Source organism: Leishmania major, chromosome 29 (genome assembly GCF_000002725.2).
Source record: "Leishmania major strain Friedlin complete genome, chromosome 29".
Taxonomy (NCBI): domain Eukaryota; phylum Euglenozoa; class Kinetoplastea; order Trypanosomatida; family Trypanosomatidae; genus Leishmania; species Leishmania major.
Window position 1 is genome coordinate 551,137 of NC_007270.2, and position 18,116 is coordinate 569,252.

At 54.8% G+C, this 18,116-nt stretch overlaps 1 protein-coding gene and 1 non-coding gene across 2 annotated transcripts; both read left to right on the forward strand.

Annotated features, from left to right (window-relative positions):
- Positions 1-7,291: 7,291 nt before the first annotated feature.
- On the forward strand, positions 7,292-8,482 carry LMJF_29_ncRNA2. Its single transcript, XR_002460967.1, has one exon. It is a non-coding gene (non-coding RNA).
- A 5,676-nt stretch (positions 8,483-14,158) lies between these two features.
- LMJF_29_1350 (putative RNA binding protein) lies at positions 14,159-16,921 on the forward strand (the record flags this gene model as incomplete). Its single annotated transcript, XM_003722167.1, has 1 exon — positions 14,159-16,921. One exon carries the CDS (start codon positions 14,159-14,161, stop codon positions 16,919-16,921), a length of 2,763 nt encoding a protein of 920 aa, XP_003722215.1.
- Positions 16,922-18,116: the final 1,195 nt, after the last annotated feature.

Below are 18,116 nucleotides of genomic sequence, written 5' to 3' on the forward strand. Positions count from 1 at the left end.
TTCTCTCCGATTGGTGCAGTCGCCACACACACACACACACATCCGCACACACAAAATACAAGATAATAATCATAATAAAACGAACTCCCGTTGATTTTTTGTCTTCCTAGTGCTGTTCTTCTGCGTCGCGTCTTTGCTGCTGCCGGGCGTGTTGCCTTGACTTCGAAGCACAGATTAGCCTACCTTGCGTGTCTCACCTTTCCACGTTTCCCCTGTGCATTCCGTCGCCGCTCCCCTCTGGCTTCACTTCCATCAAAACACCACTCCATCGCCATTTTCTGCGAATGCGTGTGTGTATGTGTGTGCTTCTTGCGCACATGTTGCTTTCCTTCCTCTCTCCTTCGTTCTCCGCGTTTTTCAACGCCTCTGCACCCTTCGTTTTTCTGTGAAGTTACCCACTCTTTCTGTGTGCTTTGCTTGATCTCAACGTTCCTCTGTCTCTCTTGCGCTCCACATGTGCGACGCGGGTTGCACTAGTGTGACACGCACCGTCTCTCATCCTCGATCAACCTTTCTCTTTCGTTCTCCTTCCTCCTTCTGCCTCTCTCTCTCTCATGAAGCGCTCATGCCCACGCCCTTGCAGGGTATGCCTTCCACTACCGTTCACCGTGGCCCTGTGTCAGCGGGCACGCGCGCATGCGTGTGTGTGAGCGAAAGGGAGAAGCGACGGCGTGCAGCGGAGAAAAGGGAGACATATACGTGGATGCGCATCGCGGTAAAACGGACGACACAGATGAGCGTTGCACGAGGACGGCCTTGAGGATCGCACGCATGCAGTGGGAGGGAATGCCTGTGACGTCCTCACCCACCCACCCACCCACCAAAACAAAACAAAACAAAACCAACCCAAAAGGCGTCTGTGTTGTGAGCGTTTTCGCGTTTTGTGGTCCTCCCCGAGCTTCCCCTCCGTGTCCTCTGCGCACGAAAGAGAAGACCGGGAAGGCAAACGAGGCAACACCCACCCAGACAGACACACCCGCAAACGCCTGCGCGTTATCACTGGTAGGGAACCGTAGCGGTAAGGCCGCAGAAAGGGGCGCGCAGGGGGGGGGGGAGGAGGAGGAGGAGGAGCGATGGATAGGACGGGGAAAGAGGCGAGGAACGGCTGCGAAAGAAGCGGAGCGAGAGCACAATGCAGCACCCACAAAGCCGGCAGAACATAAATAAAAGGCAAGCGAAAGACACGCACACGACGACTCCTTTTAGCCTCACGCGAACCAAAAAAAAGGAACACAGACGAAGGCGGCACCAACAACAACAAAAGAGTAAGGTTGCGATGAGCTGATGAAGCAGCGCGGGGTGCAGCAAGCATAACATAAGAACGCATGCGTCTGTGCAGGTGCTCGCCTGTGCGCACTTCTCTTTCTCGCTGTGCTCGCGTGTGTAACCTTTTTCTACATTGCTCTCTGCTTGTGTCACATGAGTGCGAGCGTGTGCGTGCGTTTCTTTCGTTAACTTTTTTTGCTGTTGTTTTTTCAGCTGCAAGGCCTTTTTCTTTCGCCTGTGCTTACTCCTACGCTCACATAAATATATGATCTTGTCGACAGACCGACACCGGCAGGGACGCCCCTATGAAGGCCCGTGGTGCAGGCTTCTGAACACCGAACTTCCTACTCGTAGAAGATGCCACCCTCTTTCCGTATAGGCGCGTACACGCACAACATTCCGCAGAGTTATACGCACGCAAGCAGTTTTGATTTCACGCGCGAGCACACATGTGTAATGAAACGGCATACACGCACAAACACAAACACCAGGCAAACAACACAAAAACAATCATAAAGCGAGCAGAAAACAGCAGAAAGCCACAAGGGGGAGGGGATGTGTCTGTGTTGGGGGAAGGGGTGTCTTTCATCCGTCTACGTCTACGCATGTGTCTGCCTGTCCCCTTTTTTTCCGCACCTTCGTATTTCACGTTATCTCACTTCGTTTTCTTTTTCTCTTGGTTTTTGCGCGCACTTCAGTGTCCTCATTCTCTACGCTACTCTTCTTGCCCCCGATCAAACTCTCTCTTTGTGCGCTGCGTGAAGAACTTGTGTGCAGTATGGTGAAATTTCTTTTTTTTCACTCTTGCAGTCGATGGCACTCATGCTTGTCGTTGTTCTTGTAGACGATGTAAGCATGACGAAAAAGAGCAGGCGGGTGTTGGAGGACTTGCAGTAAGTCATGTGCGTGCAGCGTTCTAGGTGCATCTTTTCTTTGTGACACTTCATACGCCACCTAAACAACCCTTAGATGCGCTGATACCTGCAGTGCATCACATGCACTCGAGGAACCTTCATACCACCATGTCCACACACCCATACGTGCACAGACGAACGGCGCATGAAAGGAGAAGCAGAGACAGAGAGACAAGAGAGGAATGAGCAGCAGGTGTAACACGTCGGCGAGGAGTACCGATGTTCTTGCTATTACTGTGTAGAGACGAAACTGTTGCTCCTAGAACACACAACGAAGAGAGAGATGGGGGGGGGACAGCGTGGATGCTGTGCTTCGGTGATGTTGTGGTCTTATTTGTTTCCTCTTGGGTGTCGAAGACCACGTAAAGGAGCGGGAAGCAGCAGGAAAGTCGGTGGCCAGAACGTCACTGTTTTCCTCTCGGCTGCCCTTTCTTTCCGTCACAGAACACAGATACGCCTGTAGCGTTGCGGTTGAGTTGGTGGAGGGTATGTGCGCTTGTGTTTTTGTGTGTGCTTTGGGGCTCTTTGTCCTCAATTTGTGCTTCCTCTTTTCGCCGGGCTCACCACTTTTTTCTTCGTTCTCTGTCAGCGCTGCGCGCTTCAAGCACGACCGACACCCATGACTAGTACGATGCCCAACCGAAAAAGAGGCGACAAGGACGGTGGCGAAAGACGAGGCAACGCGGGACACGAGCGTCAACGCTCGCAGAGTCGTACACACACGCTCCAAAGAGTCTCTGATGCGCGAGTCTCTCGCTCTCTCTTTGATGGTCTGTCTCCCTTCTTTTCGTTTTTTTCTCGGGCTGTCGGTGCTTGCTAGTCTGCACACGCCAGTGTGCGCTCGCGTGCGTGGTGGGGCGACCTCAGCCCCTCCTTTTTGTTTTTGTTTTGTCATCTCTGCTTTCCTTGTTGTCATGCTGCGGGTGTACGCGTTTCTTCTCTTTCTGTTATTAGCGCGTACCATTGGCTGATCCTTCTGCGAGCACACACACACACACCGACACACACACACACACACTCAGACATGCACACGTGATGACGGAGCTGTTTGAAGAGGGTGGCTCCAGAAGACGATCAAAGTTCATGCGACTTGGAAAGACACATCGAAGCCCTCCCTCCCCACACATGCGCTGGACTAAAAGGAATACACGAAAAAAAAGAGTGTAGAATGGACCCGTTGACTTTTTGCGGTTTGTATGTGTGTATGCGCGAGACGAGGAGTAGGCTTGGCAGGCGGCGGGGAGGGGGCAGGTAGGAAGAAACAAACAAGCGACAGAAGAATGGGAGGAAGGAGAATGCAGCATGTGCACGATGCATGCAAAGAGAGGAACAACCGCAGATACGTATATCTGTGCAATTCTTTGGTTGAAGCTAGTCTGCCATACGATGTTCACCTCTTTTTCACGCTTGTTTTAGCCCACCGATGCACTCAAAAGAGAAAAAGAGAGCATTGGCAGAGGGAGAGAGGGATAGAGAGAGAGAGGGGGGAGAAAGGGCGGGGAGATCAAAACTTTGCTCTTGCCCTCGCTCAGCTCTCTTTTTTTCTTCTTCGTTTATCCCGATTGACGTTGACCGCTCTTCGCTGCTGCTCCCGCCACTCTCTTCTTTCACATTTCGTTTCCTTTTTCTTTTGGATTTCTTCGTTGCTGCTCTTCGTTTTTTGTCTTGCTGCCGTGTGCGTGTTTTCTCTTTCTGTGAGCAAATTCTTACCTTTAGCTGTTGCTATTTTTCGTTACCTCCCCTTCTGTGCATGAGCATTGTGTGTGTGTGTGTGTGTGTGTGTGCAGGATATGAAACACCTTTTTTTTTTGCTTCCCCTCCCGTTTTCTGTCTTTTGCTCCGTCATGTGCGTCGATGTCTCCTCCCCCAATCGACTGCAGAGATCACACAGCACTGACACACACGCACACACTGGCATAGAGACGCCATCGGCCATACGTACAGATATGGTTGCCTTCTCGCTTCACTTGTGCATCTCACTCGGTCGCCAGGCTCTTTCTCTTTTCGCTCACCTTTCTACCCCTCTTTTTGTTCTTTGCATTGAAATCATGTGCACTGAGGTGAATTGGAAGCGATGCCGCCCTCGCTCATGGACAGAGAGCCGCCGTTCTCGCCATTTCTTTCGCTCCCCCCTCTGCGGTCCTTCGCTTTCAACTGTCGGCTGTCTCGCCTCGATATTTGGCGAATCCGCTTTTGTTTTTGTTTCCCCCTCTCCGCCTTCACCGGCTCAATGGCCGAGCTTCTCTTCCGTCGTTGTACGTCTCTCTCCCTCTCGCCCTCTCTTCCTCTCCCTCCCACTCCCTTGCTTTTCTCCACCTTGTCGTTTTACACCTACACGCGCGCGTCCCCTATCCGCGGACTCCAGTGTGAAAGCAGTGCATGCCAGGCATGCGCGGAGAGCACCCGCTGTTTACCCCCCGAATTCCATCTTCTCCCCGCTCTCCGAGCGGCAAGCGGTGCGCTGCGCGAGTCCGAAGGAGATGAAGCGCAGGGGTAGCGGCTCACACGTCGATGCAGCAGACGTCCAGTAGAAGCGCCTTCTTTTCCCCCTTTTTTGTTCTCAACGGAAATGGAAGCGAATAATAAGAACAGTAAAGGCACAAGACGGCAGGACGGGGGGGGGGGGCAGTTGGGGACGGGCGGGCAGGAGAGACACAGCCTGTGGTTGTGCAGAGAGAACCACGTCAGAGCGAAGCAAACTTTCCTTTGGTGCCATCTTTCCCATCTGTCTGCATTGGCGCGGAGGCTTTGGACTCTGCTCTCTCCGTCTTTCCCCCTTTTTTTCGTGTCTTTCAGTCTCGTCTGTCTGCACGGTGTGCTCTTCTTACTGCAGCTGCGTCATCTTTTCTTTTTCTTTTGCCTTGACTATCCCTTCGTCTCGCACGCTCTCTCGCATTCTTCCTTGTCTTACTTTTTTGTGTTGGTGTTCTGGCTGTTTATGAACCATACTGTGCTATGCACCACCCTGGTGCCCGGGCTCGCTCGCTCGCTCTCTCTTTCTTTCGCTGCGCTCTCCTCTGTTTTCCCCCGAAAACGTTCACGTGCATATGTGTGTGTCTTCCTTTATGCATGTCAGCATTCTTTCTGCTTTCTTTTTCTCCTCTTCCGTTCTTCGTGTTGTTTTTCCAGTAGCTGCTCGTTTTCTTTCTGATGGCGTGAGGAGCACCTGTCTCGGTGAGCGTGTGCGCGTATGCGTGGGCGGTAGTTTTCTGCAGGACCCACCCATACCTACACGCTCAAATCTGCGTGCTCACAGCTATTGCAGACACGTGTGCACGCAGTGTGGTTTCGCATCACCGGCCTTGTCGTCTCCGATGACTTTTCCGCTTCTTCCCTGCGACTCTATCAGTGATTTGCACGTCCCACCCCTTTTTTCTGTCTGTGTGTTCCGACTCTCTGTCCGGGGCAACACCCCCTCCCCTCCCCCAAAACTGCGAGGTAACACACACACACACACACACACACACACACAGAGGCCAATTTTCCACCCCCACAACAAAGACGGAGAAAAGAACTGAAAAGTGAGAAAGAAACAGAGAGGAACGATGCGCTGCTGAGAGTATGTGTGTGCATGTGTCTTAGTGCGGTCTGCGCGTCTGTTGCGAAGGAGACCTGCGGGGCTATGATGGTCACCATGTGGTGAAGGAAAAACGACCAAGACGCATGGGTGTGAGCAGAAAATGCAGCCGGGTTACTTCAAACATGCGGCGGTGCCCCACATCATCCCCTTTTTTCGTTTTTTTTTTCGAAAACACAAAGGGGCTCTCAAGTAGGTTTGCGTCTGCATGTGATGTCTACACGTGTGCGTGTCATCCCACGCGACTTCTCGGCCGCTTCTCCTTACCTTTCCCCCCTCCCCCCACGGCAACCCGCTTCTCACTAGACCGGCACGACGTACCTGGATGCTTCTCTTTCTTGTGCCTTTCTCATGCTCGTTTTTCCCTTTTTTTTCCTCCTTTTTAGATACCATCTAGTGTACGTGTATAAGTGCGCGTGTGTGCGTGGGCGGCCCACCACGCCATCTTTGCCTCCTTCTCTTTCTCTTTCTCTCCCTCTATGGCTGCCGGCTGCGGTGTGTTCGAATGCGCATCCGTTTTGTTGTTGTCACTATGTTTCTGGGCTGTTTTTCTTTGTACATATACGCATGTAAATATATATGTATGTATCTTAGTGGAGTTGGTCTTGTGTTGCAAGCGTCAGTGCGAGGCGTCGGGAGGTGACGAAAGGGGGGAGGAGGGTGATAAGCAGTAACAGCAAAGAAGATAAATGCCGAAAAAAATTGAAAAACCAAACCAAAGAAAACATGATTGATCACATTTACCGCAACAGCAGAGAAAATACACACACATACACGCATGCATGCATGCAGAAAAGAAAGTAAAGGCAGTGCTTGTACGCGTCTGTTAGCGTGCCACGATCGCACACACACCGAGAGGGAAAACAGCGGTGTGGTATCTTCACAGCGGAGGAACCTCCGCCTCGTTTGGTGACTCTCTTCCCACCACACACACTCTCTCCCTCTCCTCTTTTCTCGTTCCTATTCTTCGCCCCTTGCCATCTCCTTGTCGCTATTTTGTGCTTCTCCTCGCGCCGTCCCCCCTCCCCCCACTACCCGCTCTTTTTTTTTCGCTCTCGATGTTCGTGTGCAGGTGCGTGAGCAGGCGACGTATCTCCCTCAACCTCTTTCTGACGTCGTTGTCTTGTTCATCGCGGGCCCTTTCATTTTCTTCTATTTCACACGGCAGTGCCGATGTCTGTTGTGCTCTCGCACTCTCCTTCCGCTGCCGTGTGCGCTTCTTTGGCGTCGACGACACCGGAAGACTCTCTCCTTTAGTCTTTCCACTCCCTTTATCACTTTGCTCTCTCTCCTCCCAGTCTGCTACATACTACTGTGAAGGCGCGCGTCTTGGACAGGGAATGCCAACGGGCAGCTCGAGTGCCCTCCTTGTGCTCGACTCCTCCTCTTCGCCCTACGCCGGCAGGTGAGTGCACCGGACCCTGCGGAAGGATGTGGATGCACCGCAGTTCGTCAGTGCCACATTCCGTTTGATCGCACTCCATTCAGATCCCTCTCTCACGCTATTCGGAGGTGTGCCGGCGAGGTGTGTTGCGTATGCGGCTGTGATCTTGGTGCTGCAGAGGTGGGCGGGGGTGCGCGTACGCTGAGCTGCGATGGGCTGATCGCGGAAAAGCAGCTGTGCATGGGCATTCTCATGCATGGCCAAGCCCCGCGCGGCTTCGCACTTGCGGGGCTCTGGACGGATTACGCCCGCTACCGGTGGCACCTCATGAACACCGAGGACTGGGGAAAGGGCGGGCGTCCTGCGCAGGTGGGGATTCTGACTGCGGATGACTCGATCACCATGCTGCTGAGGGAGGGGGTACAGGTGTCGGGGGAGTGCATCCATTGCCTTGAGGCGGCTGTCAGCCGATTCACGGACAGCTGCCCGCGCCCGCTGCCGGGAGACGAAACGAATGCTGGCATGGGACGAGTTGCGGCGGGTCTGGGAAGACATGGATGCTGCCGTCTCCGATGGAGCTCCATCGTGGACCGATACACCCACGGAGGAGGATCCGCGGGCACTTTTCTGTCTCACCGCTTCCGTGCTGGACCCGTGGTAGGCACGCAAGGCGTCGCTACAGGGCAGACACAGCGTGCGCCGGCTCATTCTGGTAGCGGCATTGAAGGCCGAGCAGACGGATGCACCGCAGGCCCGCTGCTGGAGGTGTCGTTGTGCTGCTCGACAGACTGATCGTCCGCACCGACGGCGAGCACCTGCAGGTGCCACCCCATCTAGGCACTGACTCGTTGGCGTGCCTCGTGCAGCGGACGAGCCATTACCGGCACCGCGCCATGCGGCTGTGGAAACTGCTGCGCACGTGTGTGCGCGGCGTACGGGCCCCACAGAGCCCGGCGACCGTGTCGGAGGAAGGTGGCGCAGCGCTCGGGGCGGCCGATATGATGGAGCGCTGCGGCTGCCGCAGCTGCGTGGCCGGCTGCGTCCTCTCCGTGGTGGGTGAGGAACAGGGTCTGATGAGGGGACGGTTCATGCTGTGAACGCGGAGGGATACATGGCCGGTGTCTGGGTGGACTGCTCGCCGTGGCTCTGCGTGCTGTGCAACGCTAGTGGAGTGGCAGACCGGAAGGTATCGCTTTCCCTGGGACTCACGCCGGAAGGGCTAGCGCCCCCGGCCGTGTTGGGCACCGCTGGCGCGAGGGCCTATCGGCTGGGAGCTGTGCCGGTGGGGTGAAGCATTATGCCCTGAAGCGATGCAGGTGGTGGCAGCACGATTGGCTGGCGGCCCCTGCAGCGCCGCGCGACGTGCTAGGCATGTGCGAGTCGATGTGCGGACAGGCCGCATGCAGATCGCAGGCACGTGTCGAGCCGTGAGGCAGGCAGCGGGGTCGGTGATTCGGGCGGCATGCCGGTTGAAGGCCACTGTCAATCGGGCCGAAGCTGGCGTCGCTCTCCCCCAAGTGTTGCATAGATGATGTGCCGGCGCAATGCGAAGGTCGTCTACCTTAGAAGAAAAACTGTCGGGAAGCGGCCCGCGGCGTCAGCTGGGCACGTGACGATGGAATAGCCCGAGTGTTCTTGCGATGACTGTGGCTGAGGGCGGGAGTTGTGATGGTTCTTGCTCATGCTTTTTGGGGGGTTCTTGCAGGGGCGGGGCGGCTGTCCTCCAACGGATCGCGTTTTGTTGCAGGGTGGCCGATCGCTGGCCGCTGTCCCGGGAGCGCCCAGGGTGAGTTGGACAAGCGGCACAGGTGGGCCGCAGTGAATGCACCACTGCCCACCAGGCCGCCGCCGTCGACTGGCGCGGTGCGTGGCCTCTGCGCCGACGCGACATTGGGCGCACGGGGAGAGGCGTGCATGAAGCGGGCGGCAGAGCAAGCGGGCTTCACGGGCATGCGATGGGGACACGGCTCTGCCGACCGTTTACGTGCGGCGCCTCTTCTTTTCTGCTGAAGCTGCAGTTTACCTTCATGTGTGTTGTGCGTCTGCCATCACTGCTTTCCACAAAGGCTGTCCACAAAGTCATGCAGTCATTGTGGAACTCCATGAATGCGTGCCTCCCTTGCTATGCACGATACACGGCGCGTTGCATGGAATCCAGTGCAAACTCTGCCGACAGTCCGAACCGTGATCCCGCACACCAGGCATGAAGGGGTACGACGGGCGACTCGCTAAGGTGCGACAAGAAACTGGACGGACAGATGGCTCCTTACGCTCGTCGGTACACAAGCACGAGCACATACGCTCATCGATGCTGTTGCATGAAAAGACGCGCTCGATATCTGCCGATATGGCGCGCTCTTCGGTGTACAGCGGCCTCGATTTCATACTCTTCGGCGATGAGATCGACGGAGGCGAATATGGTGGCCCATTCATGGCCTTGGTGTGATTCTCTGGCTCTTCCACATCTCTTTCATTGCGTTCCTTCCCCCTCTCTCTTTCTTTCTCACGTTGATCAAGGAAACGCTGTCGCCAGCTGCACCCGCGAGCAAGAGAGTGACTTAAACTCATCGACACACTGTCCACCACGCGCTCTTTCGGTTCTTGTAGACTTGCCCTTTTCTTCTTCTAAAAGTGACGAACAACGAGCCTGTGTACACGAAGCCAACCTCTTGGCGCTCCTTACCACCTTCCAGGGGACAAATCGGCAGACCCGCCGTAGGGCGAAAGGATAAAGGGGAGGCAGCCAGGGAGCGCCCCTCTCGCGCCGCCGTCACCACCATCGACAGTCACAAGGAGCAGGAGCTATTGCCACCGTGCATCACCTTCCATTGGGCTTCATTGGCTCTTTGCCTTTTTTATTCTTGTTGTTCCTCGTCGGTGTGTGTCCCACACCTTGTTCGTTCTCCTGGTGTATTGCTGGTGTTGGGTTCTTGCGATCTCCTTTTGTCTTGGTGCGTCGCTTCGCTTTTCTCCTGACCGCTTTGTGCTTGAGTGAGCTGCATTGAGAATGTTTTTTTGTTGTGTTGCCCACGAGTCCTCCTTCTCTTTCAGTTCCCTGAGGCACAATCTCGCGCTGACGTGGGCACGTGTGCTGCCCCCTGGAGCCTGCTCGTTTCACTAACGCTCTCCTTCGCGCTGCTCTTCTTGTTCTTTTCCTTCTTGATCCGCCTAAGCAGGCACAAACATCTTTTCGAAAAAAAAATTTCCTGTTCGATTTCGTTCTTCTCGCCGTTTCGCTTTTCTTTTTTCTCCTTTCTACGTTGTTGACGCTCTCGGACCCGTGCCCGTGTGTACTCGTTTCTCTCATCGATTGCTACCTGTGCGTTCTTATTATTTGTTTGCTTGTTCTATGCATCTGTCCTTGTCTCATCCTCCTCCTCTTCCTCCTCTCTCTCTTTTTTTTTGTAAAGGCTACCTTCTCTGTTACTTTGGGTTTTATCGTAAGAAGGACGTAGCTCTGTTTTTTTTTTTTGTGTGTGCTTGATTGTTGTTCTTGGTGGTTTACCCGTTTATTTTCGTAGCGGGTGTGGGCTCTCCTCTCTCTCTCTCACACTGTCACTGAGCGTGCCTTTCGCTTCGCTCGTCGTCGCGCCTGCGAGGATTACTTCTGCCTCCCTTTAAGTCTCACGCACTCGCGTATACATCCGTACAAAGAGAGCAGCAATCAAGCAGACCGAGTAGTGGAGCGACGCTCAAGGAGGAGCCTACGCACACAAAACCACACAACAACAAAAAAAGAACAGCGCCACACAGTCGTGGCGGCCAGGCATCCACCCATCCGCTGTGACACACTGCATCTCTCTCTCTATATAGAGACCCCCTGGTACACACACCTACGCACAGATTCGTTCAGGTATAAGAGTAAAACACCCTTTGCTCTCTGTCTTTGCGCAGGGGAGGGCTTGTGTGACACGGAGTCCGGAAGCACAACGAAGCACACAAAAAAGGGAAAACAGGAGCAACAAACCGAAATCAAGATTCAGAAAGGAAGGAGAAAAACCGAAAAAAAAAGAGCTCGGTCAAGAGCTGAGAAACGCCAAGCAACAAGAAGAAGCTGTGTGTTTTCGTGTGGGAGCACGATCATCGCGAAAGGAAAGTTAACATCACGTTGCACTTTCCAGATTGGTGTTCTCTTCCCTCTCCCCCCTTTTTGCAAGCCTTTTGCTTCTTTTGGCTTGAAACTCGTCTCGCATGCGCGTTGTGAGTTTGCGCGACTACGTTCTGTGCGTGGGTGTGCGCATTGGTGTGCGTCTATTTCTTGCTCAGCCGTACTTGTACTTGCTTGTATATATATATATTTTTGTTTCGAGTCCCTTTCGTTGTCGTCTTTTTTGTTTCGCTGAGCTGCGCTCTCTTTGTTTCCCTACTTCTTGAATTTGCGTTAAATTTTTTGTTTTGGATTACTTGGTGGCCGATCTCTGGTTGCTGTACTTGTGTCGGTCTTGTGTCTTTTCTGTTTTCTTTTCTCGGATTCGGCCCGCATCACAAGCGCTGCTGTCCTCTGTCGCTTGTGCTTGGGCCTCTGTTGGGCTCAAAGTGTGTACGAGTCCGTTGTCACTCTCACTCTCTTTTTCTCGGACAGTGTGGTGGAGCGCCTCTTCCCCCTCCTTCTCTCTCTAGCTTTTTTTTTGTGTGTGTGCGTTTTCGCCACCGTGGTGCCCGGCGTTGGCGTTCCCCCCTCGTTTTTGTTTCACTTTTGTGTATATCTCCTCCCCCCCTCTCCTCTCCTCCCCTCCCCCCTCCCCGTTCTTGATTCCCCCCCTTTTTTTTTCTCCCCCACTCCTTTGCGCGTTTCGCCCCGTGTGTTTGCCGCTGCTCGCTTTGCGCACACGACTTTCTCATTCCGCAGCTCCGCCCCCCCTCTCTCTCTTATAGTGCCTGATTCTGTGTACGTGTTTTTTTTTTGTGTGTGTGTGTGTGTCTGCCTTTTTCTTTTTCAGCTGTTTAGTTGTGTTTTGGTTCCATCCCTGCCCCCCCCCCTCCCTTCTTCTTCCTCTGCCCTAACCCGCACGTACCTTGTTGTTACCATCGCCCCCTTTTTTTTCGTTCGTTCTACGTCGGGTTTTTCTTTGGCACCGATCTGCCTTTCTTTTCTTTCGGTCGTTTTGTTTCCTCATTTGGTATTGGGCTTGCTCACCTCTGACCCCACTGCATCCCCTCCCCCACCTCCTCCTTTGTTATATATATATGTATATTGTTGTCGTTCTTGAAACAGAGACCCCCCTGCGCGAGATATTTCTGCGCATCGATTTGGAAAGCAAACAAACATTCACCAAGCAGGGATTGCTACCACCACCTACCCCACAAGCCGACTTCTTTCTGCGCACGCATCTCTCTCACACGTTCTCCGCTCCTTTTCTCTGCAGCCCTCCCCCCGTCTCGTCACCTAGCTCGTCTATTTGTATTCGCGTGCTGACTGCGTGTCTATCCTGTTACTCCTTTGTTGAATTGTCTGTGTTCAGGGGTGGGGTTGTGTGTCGCTAAACCGTTGTGCCCCCACGGTGGCGGAAGCGGTGAGGCCACAGCGCCGCCGCAGCGGTCCTCTTTCAACGACAGCTACACGCAAAGAAAGACTGTGCCGGAAGAGACAGCAAAATCACGGGGGGAAACGACGACAGAAGAAGCGAAAGCGGTTTCTGTTTGCTTGTCAACGGATTTTCACGTAGCGATTCCGTTGGTATGCAGACGTTTTTCCCTCGTTTTCAACTTTCCTTTCCTTCGTCGTTCTTTCAACACCTCATCATTATCTTCACCTCTTCTCTCCTCCCGTTTGCTGATCCGGCAGAGTCGCATATCCTCGACTCTTTCCTGCCCCATATCAGCGGAACATCGTGAGACGCCGCGAAAAAAAAAGTTGCTCATTCTTTTTACTTGTCTTTACAAGGGTGCGCGTGCTGCGTCTCTCTCTCTCTCTCTTTGGTTCGCCTTTCAAGGAAATCTTGGAGGTGGAAAAGGGGCTCTAGCAACAGGTGAAGAACGGGCGAATCAATACGTAAAGATAGACAAAAAAGAAAAAACCGAAGGAGGCAGAAACGAAAAACCTGCACATAGTGAAGGGATTGACGGCACACATACCCTTCCCCCCTCCTCCCTCCTACACGCACACAGACACACACACACACACACACGAGCGCACGTGGATACGGCACTGAAAGACAGCAGGAAAAAGAACTTACAAACAGTATCACCTGGCTTTGTTTTTCTTTTATATTGGCTCTCCTCTCCTCCTATTCGTGTGCTGCGCCGCATTTTATATTCTCTGCCTCTTAGGCATTTTATCGTGTCTGCTCTGCCCTTATTTTTCTCGTTTTCGTTTGCCTATCTATCTACTCATACTACAGTCGCAGTACTTTTTTTCCTTGCTTGGCTGCTGTTTCACTTTCTTCGTGAGCATCTGTCCTGTATCGAGTGCTCACTCTTGCCCATCCCTCGTTTTTTATTTTTTTCCATTTTGGCTTGTGTGCTTTGTTGTCGGATATTCTCCATTGCTTGTCTCTTGCTTGTTCGCCTCCTTTCGCCACCCACTTCCCCATTTTTGATACACCCGGCTGAAAACGCACACCAATCAGACCGGCACGCACGAAAGACAACGGAGAAGCGAAACACAAAAGATCTTCGCACAGACGTTATCAAGAGCAGCAAAAACCAAACAAACCAATAAACAACCGCTTCAGGACCACCTTATCTCCGGTGTTGATTCGTCTACTGCCGTGTAGCCCTTGAAGTGCCTTTTTTTTGGCCTTTCTACTGTTTTGCTTTTACGTCTTTCCACTTCTCTTCTCGTATCTGTCTACCCTGCTTGTATTCATTTGTGTTTGACTTCGCTCTGGCCTTTTTCGCTTTCGATTTTCTCTCGGTATTCCGCAACTGCGCTGCGCCTTCTTTTTTTTTTTTTCTTGTTATCGGTGTCCCCTGCGCGTGGGTCTTTTCGTGGTGCAGTGCTTGCGTGCGCGCACTTTTTTTCTCCTTTCGAGTGTCCTTTTTTTTTCGCCCTCTTATTTCATTCTCTCTCTCACCATGAAGACGCCCCAGATGCATTCGATTGTGACGGTTTCGCCCATTCCCATCGATGTAGAGCAGCAGCAGCAGCAATCGCATCCGCGTAGGACATCCTCGTCCTCGCCTGGCACCCCACCAATGAGCGCAACAAAGCTGCGCCATTCGTCCGGTGTAGCGGTGCCGACATCAAGCCAGTCGCCGATGTCTGTGCACATACCTGTGGGTGATGGCGGGGCCCACGCAGGTTTTCCAGGCCTGTCGGTGGGCTACGTGCAATCGGCAGATGTGATGCAGTCGTCAGTGATGGTGCCTGCCAAGGAACTGGTTCCGCGCCAGTACACGCAGCAGCAGTTCCGCACGGACGCCATCCGTGGCCGTTCCCAGACTAACTACGGCACCGCTGGTGGTATGGCGGGCTCTCGCCCGATGCCGGCTCTCTCGGTAGAGCGTCTTGGCGAGGCGGTGCTGATGCCAGGACCACCTGGCACGACAGCCTGTGCGGCAATGGCCATGAACTTTGTGACCCCGCTCTCTGGCGTGCTTGACACACCGTCGACGCCGCCGTCGTCTACCACCACACCAGCCAACAAGAACTTCTCGATGAGCGAGTGTCCGGGCCTGATATCGACGTCGCCCGTACCAACGCCCGTGACGCCGACGGAGCACAGCAGCACGAACTTGATACTCTACAACATTGGCCCCCACATGACGGAGGCTGCCTTGCACACCTTGTTCGATCCGTTTGGCGCGGTAGTGAGTTGTGCTGTGATGCGTGATATCCACACAGGTGCAGGCCTGGGCACCGCCTTTGTGCGCTATTCAGAACACATGGATGCGTGCCGCGCGCTGGAGGCCTTCAGCGACCGCACGAATCCTGTGTGCGTGCATGAATCGAAACCGCTGGTGGTTCAATGGGCGCGAAAGCAGCACGACGGTGCCCCCGCCGGTGAAGCGCGCAAGAAGATCATGAAGCTGTTTGTGCGCAACATTCCCCTCGACTGCTCCATCGAGGATTTGGAGGAGCTGTTTGGGGCGTACGGCAATGTGCGCCAGGTGACGCTGCACAAGGACACGTCGCCGGTGCAGGATGAGGCGATGGTGCGGCTGATTGCGTTTGTGATCTACACCGAGGAGGGCGCGGCGGAGCGGGCGGCGCGGGAGGTACACAACACGAAGCCGTTTGCGTCGTGCAACGGCATCCCCATCATGATTAAGCTGGCGGAGAGTAGTCAGCGGCGACGGTTCATGAAGAACGCGGAGGCGACCGGGCCGATTGTATCGGTAGCGGGTCCGATCGGGTTCCCAGCTGTGCGTACGTCGCCCATGACGCCTGGTATGCCCAGCTCACCGTTCGACATTGCTGCGGCCGCGCAGCATCATCAGCACTTGCAGCAGCAGCAGCACCTAACTGCATCGCAGCAGGGTATGTGTGAGACTCATGGCTTTGAAGCATCCCCGTCATCGTACAGCATGCCCGTTTTCGATGGCACCGCTGCGTACGCGCCGCCAGATCCTCGAGAGGCATCGACAGGCAGCTACCAAGGCACGTCGCAACGCCTGCAGATGAGCGTCTCTGGCGGTGGCACTCCGGCTTCGGTGACTCCACTGGCCTCGAACATCGTGGGAGGCTCACCAGGTCGGCATCACCAGCCAATGCCGACTTACGCAGGTGATAGAGAGGGCCGTGTTAGTCCTCACTTCTCGTCGTTTGCCGCGCCGATGCTGGCGCACTCGTATCGCCAGGCTGCCTCTCTGTCTCTTGACGCCAACGCTGCCGCCGCTCATGGTGGCCTCTCGGCCCCCTCGAAGTCAAGCGGCCAGAATTTGTCTGATGGGATGGCGGGCGCTGGCGGTACGGGCGGCTGCCCCAGCGGCAGTTTCTTGTATTTCAGTAGTAGCCCGGGCGACACAAAATTCACGGCCGCCACAGCTGCGTCTAATGGTGGGTCTCCGCCGGTGTCGGCCAGCGGCCCGTGGTGCGAGACCACCGGCGATGACCCCAATCAGAATAGCAGCCTTGTGGCGTCGACGCAGACTACCCGAAAAGGCACGGAGGCGAGCTGTTCTCCGCCAGCCGCTGGCTCAGCGCCACCGCCAGGATCGCTTCGCCTTTGCTCCACCCCGTCAATGGCATTCTCCAGCACCCATGGCAGCCCGCAGCAGAGCACTGGGCTCCACCGCACCTCTCCAACGAGCATGACTGCACCGGGTGTTGTGACGACAAACCGCCCCGTGTCCGGTGCTTTTGTGCCGATAGGTGTTCCCACGAATGCAGCTCCTCAGTCGGCTACAAGGCTGTCCGTTGCCAGCAGTGGGAGTACTTCCGACATGAACTCTACCCTACCCAGCAACAACTTTGGCAGCGGCACCACGCCTATCAGCGGTGCGGCGCACAACACGGAGTCGCCGACGGTGCGCATGGGTGCGTCTGAGTCGTGGCGCCGTGCTGTGCGGACACACGTGCACAACACAAAACGGCAAAATGAGCGCCTCAACGTGAGCGGCTCCCCGTCATCCATGCCGTCGATGAGTGCGAGTTGCAGCGTACCAGCACCGGCGGCTTCACCACCGACGGCAGTGCGAAAAGGGAGTATGCTCTCCATCAGCTGCAGCGAAGCCTTCGCCCCTGACACCACACCGCCCACGTCGCCCATCTCAAACTCGACGCTGTCAGCTGATCAGGCTGGCACGAAGCCCACCAACACGGGTACTCCTTCATCGGGGCGGATGCGATACTACAACAATCCGTACTCCTCTGAAAGCACCAAACTCTTTTGCTGACACCGCCACAATCCACACATAAGCTCTGTGGAACCTTCGACAGTGAGGGTGGAGGATCGGAGAGGGCGTTCATTGCCATCACCCGCAGCAGAAGGCGCTCCTCGACATGCAGCTCGCTGCTGAGATGCGCTCGTTCGACCACTTTTTCTTCCTCTACCTTATCTGCAGCGGACGACAGCAAGAGCAACGGCGTGACTTTTTAGCAAGGACGATACCAGCGGTGAGGTGACCTATATACCACGTTGCTGGAGATGGGAGGAAGAGTGCGAGGGGAGGTGAGACCGGCTGAACCGACAGCGCCCGTAGGTGAGTGTATGCTTGTTTGCCGGCAGCGCCGACGACCGTATCAACCAGCCACAGCGCAAGGGATGACATGATTTTCCTACACCGGCACTCTTTCGCGCTTTATACGTGCCTTGCAAGCCGTGAACTTCTTTGCGGCAGGTGGAGCGCCGTCATTTTCGTTTCAAGGTGCCCTCATGCACTTGATACTTAGTGTTTGGCTCCCCTGTGCAGGCCCCTCGCTGCCCAGTCGTTGTTGTCTTTCCCTCGCCTCTCGCTCTGTTTCTCTGTCTCTCGGTGTTGTATCTTCGGGTTGACATCTTTTTTTCGTTATTACGGTCGTTAGGGCGTTTTCTTTTTGTTTCTTCGGCTCCTTCCTCGCCGTGTGTCTCGCCACCACCCTCTCCCCCCTTTTTTTCTTCGCTCGTTGCTGTTTTCATTCCCGTCTTTGCCCTCCCTTTCCTTATACGCCGTGAGCTTGGTGGCCGCGGTGGTCGCTATCTGACGACACCCGTGATCTCTTCTCCCTTTTTTTTTTGTCGTTTGCTCGCTTTTTCGCGTTTTCCTACTGGAGCAGCTCTCACATGGGGGCATGCAGACATGGAACCCGCCTGCGCTCTGCACACACACACACACACACACACACACACACGCCTCTTTCGTGCACGGCGGTCGCCTGCGCTTCCAAGCATCCACCCCCTTACGGGCTGCGGGCGCACTCCCCAGACGAAGAAAAACGAGCGGCATGCTGCCAACGGCTCTCCCGCTTTGCGAAGCGCCGCTGCTCGCTGGAAAGAGATGGTGCGGCCACACACAGACATCGAGCCAGGAGCGCCCGCGATGCGCCACGATACAGCACCCATAGATGCAGCGACAAGAGGCTGCAGCCGCGCCTCGTGTGCAGCGATGGCGC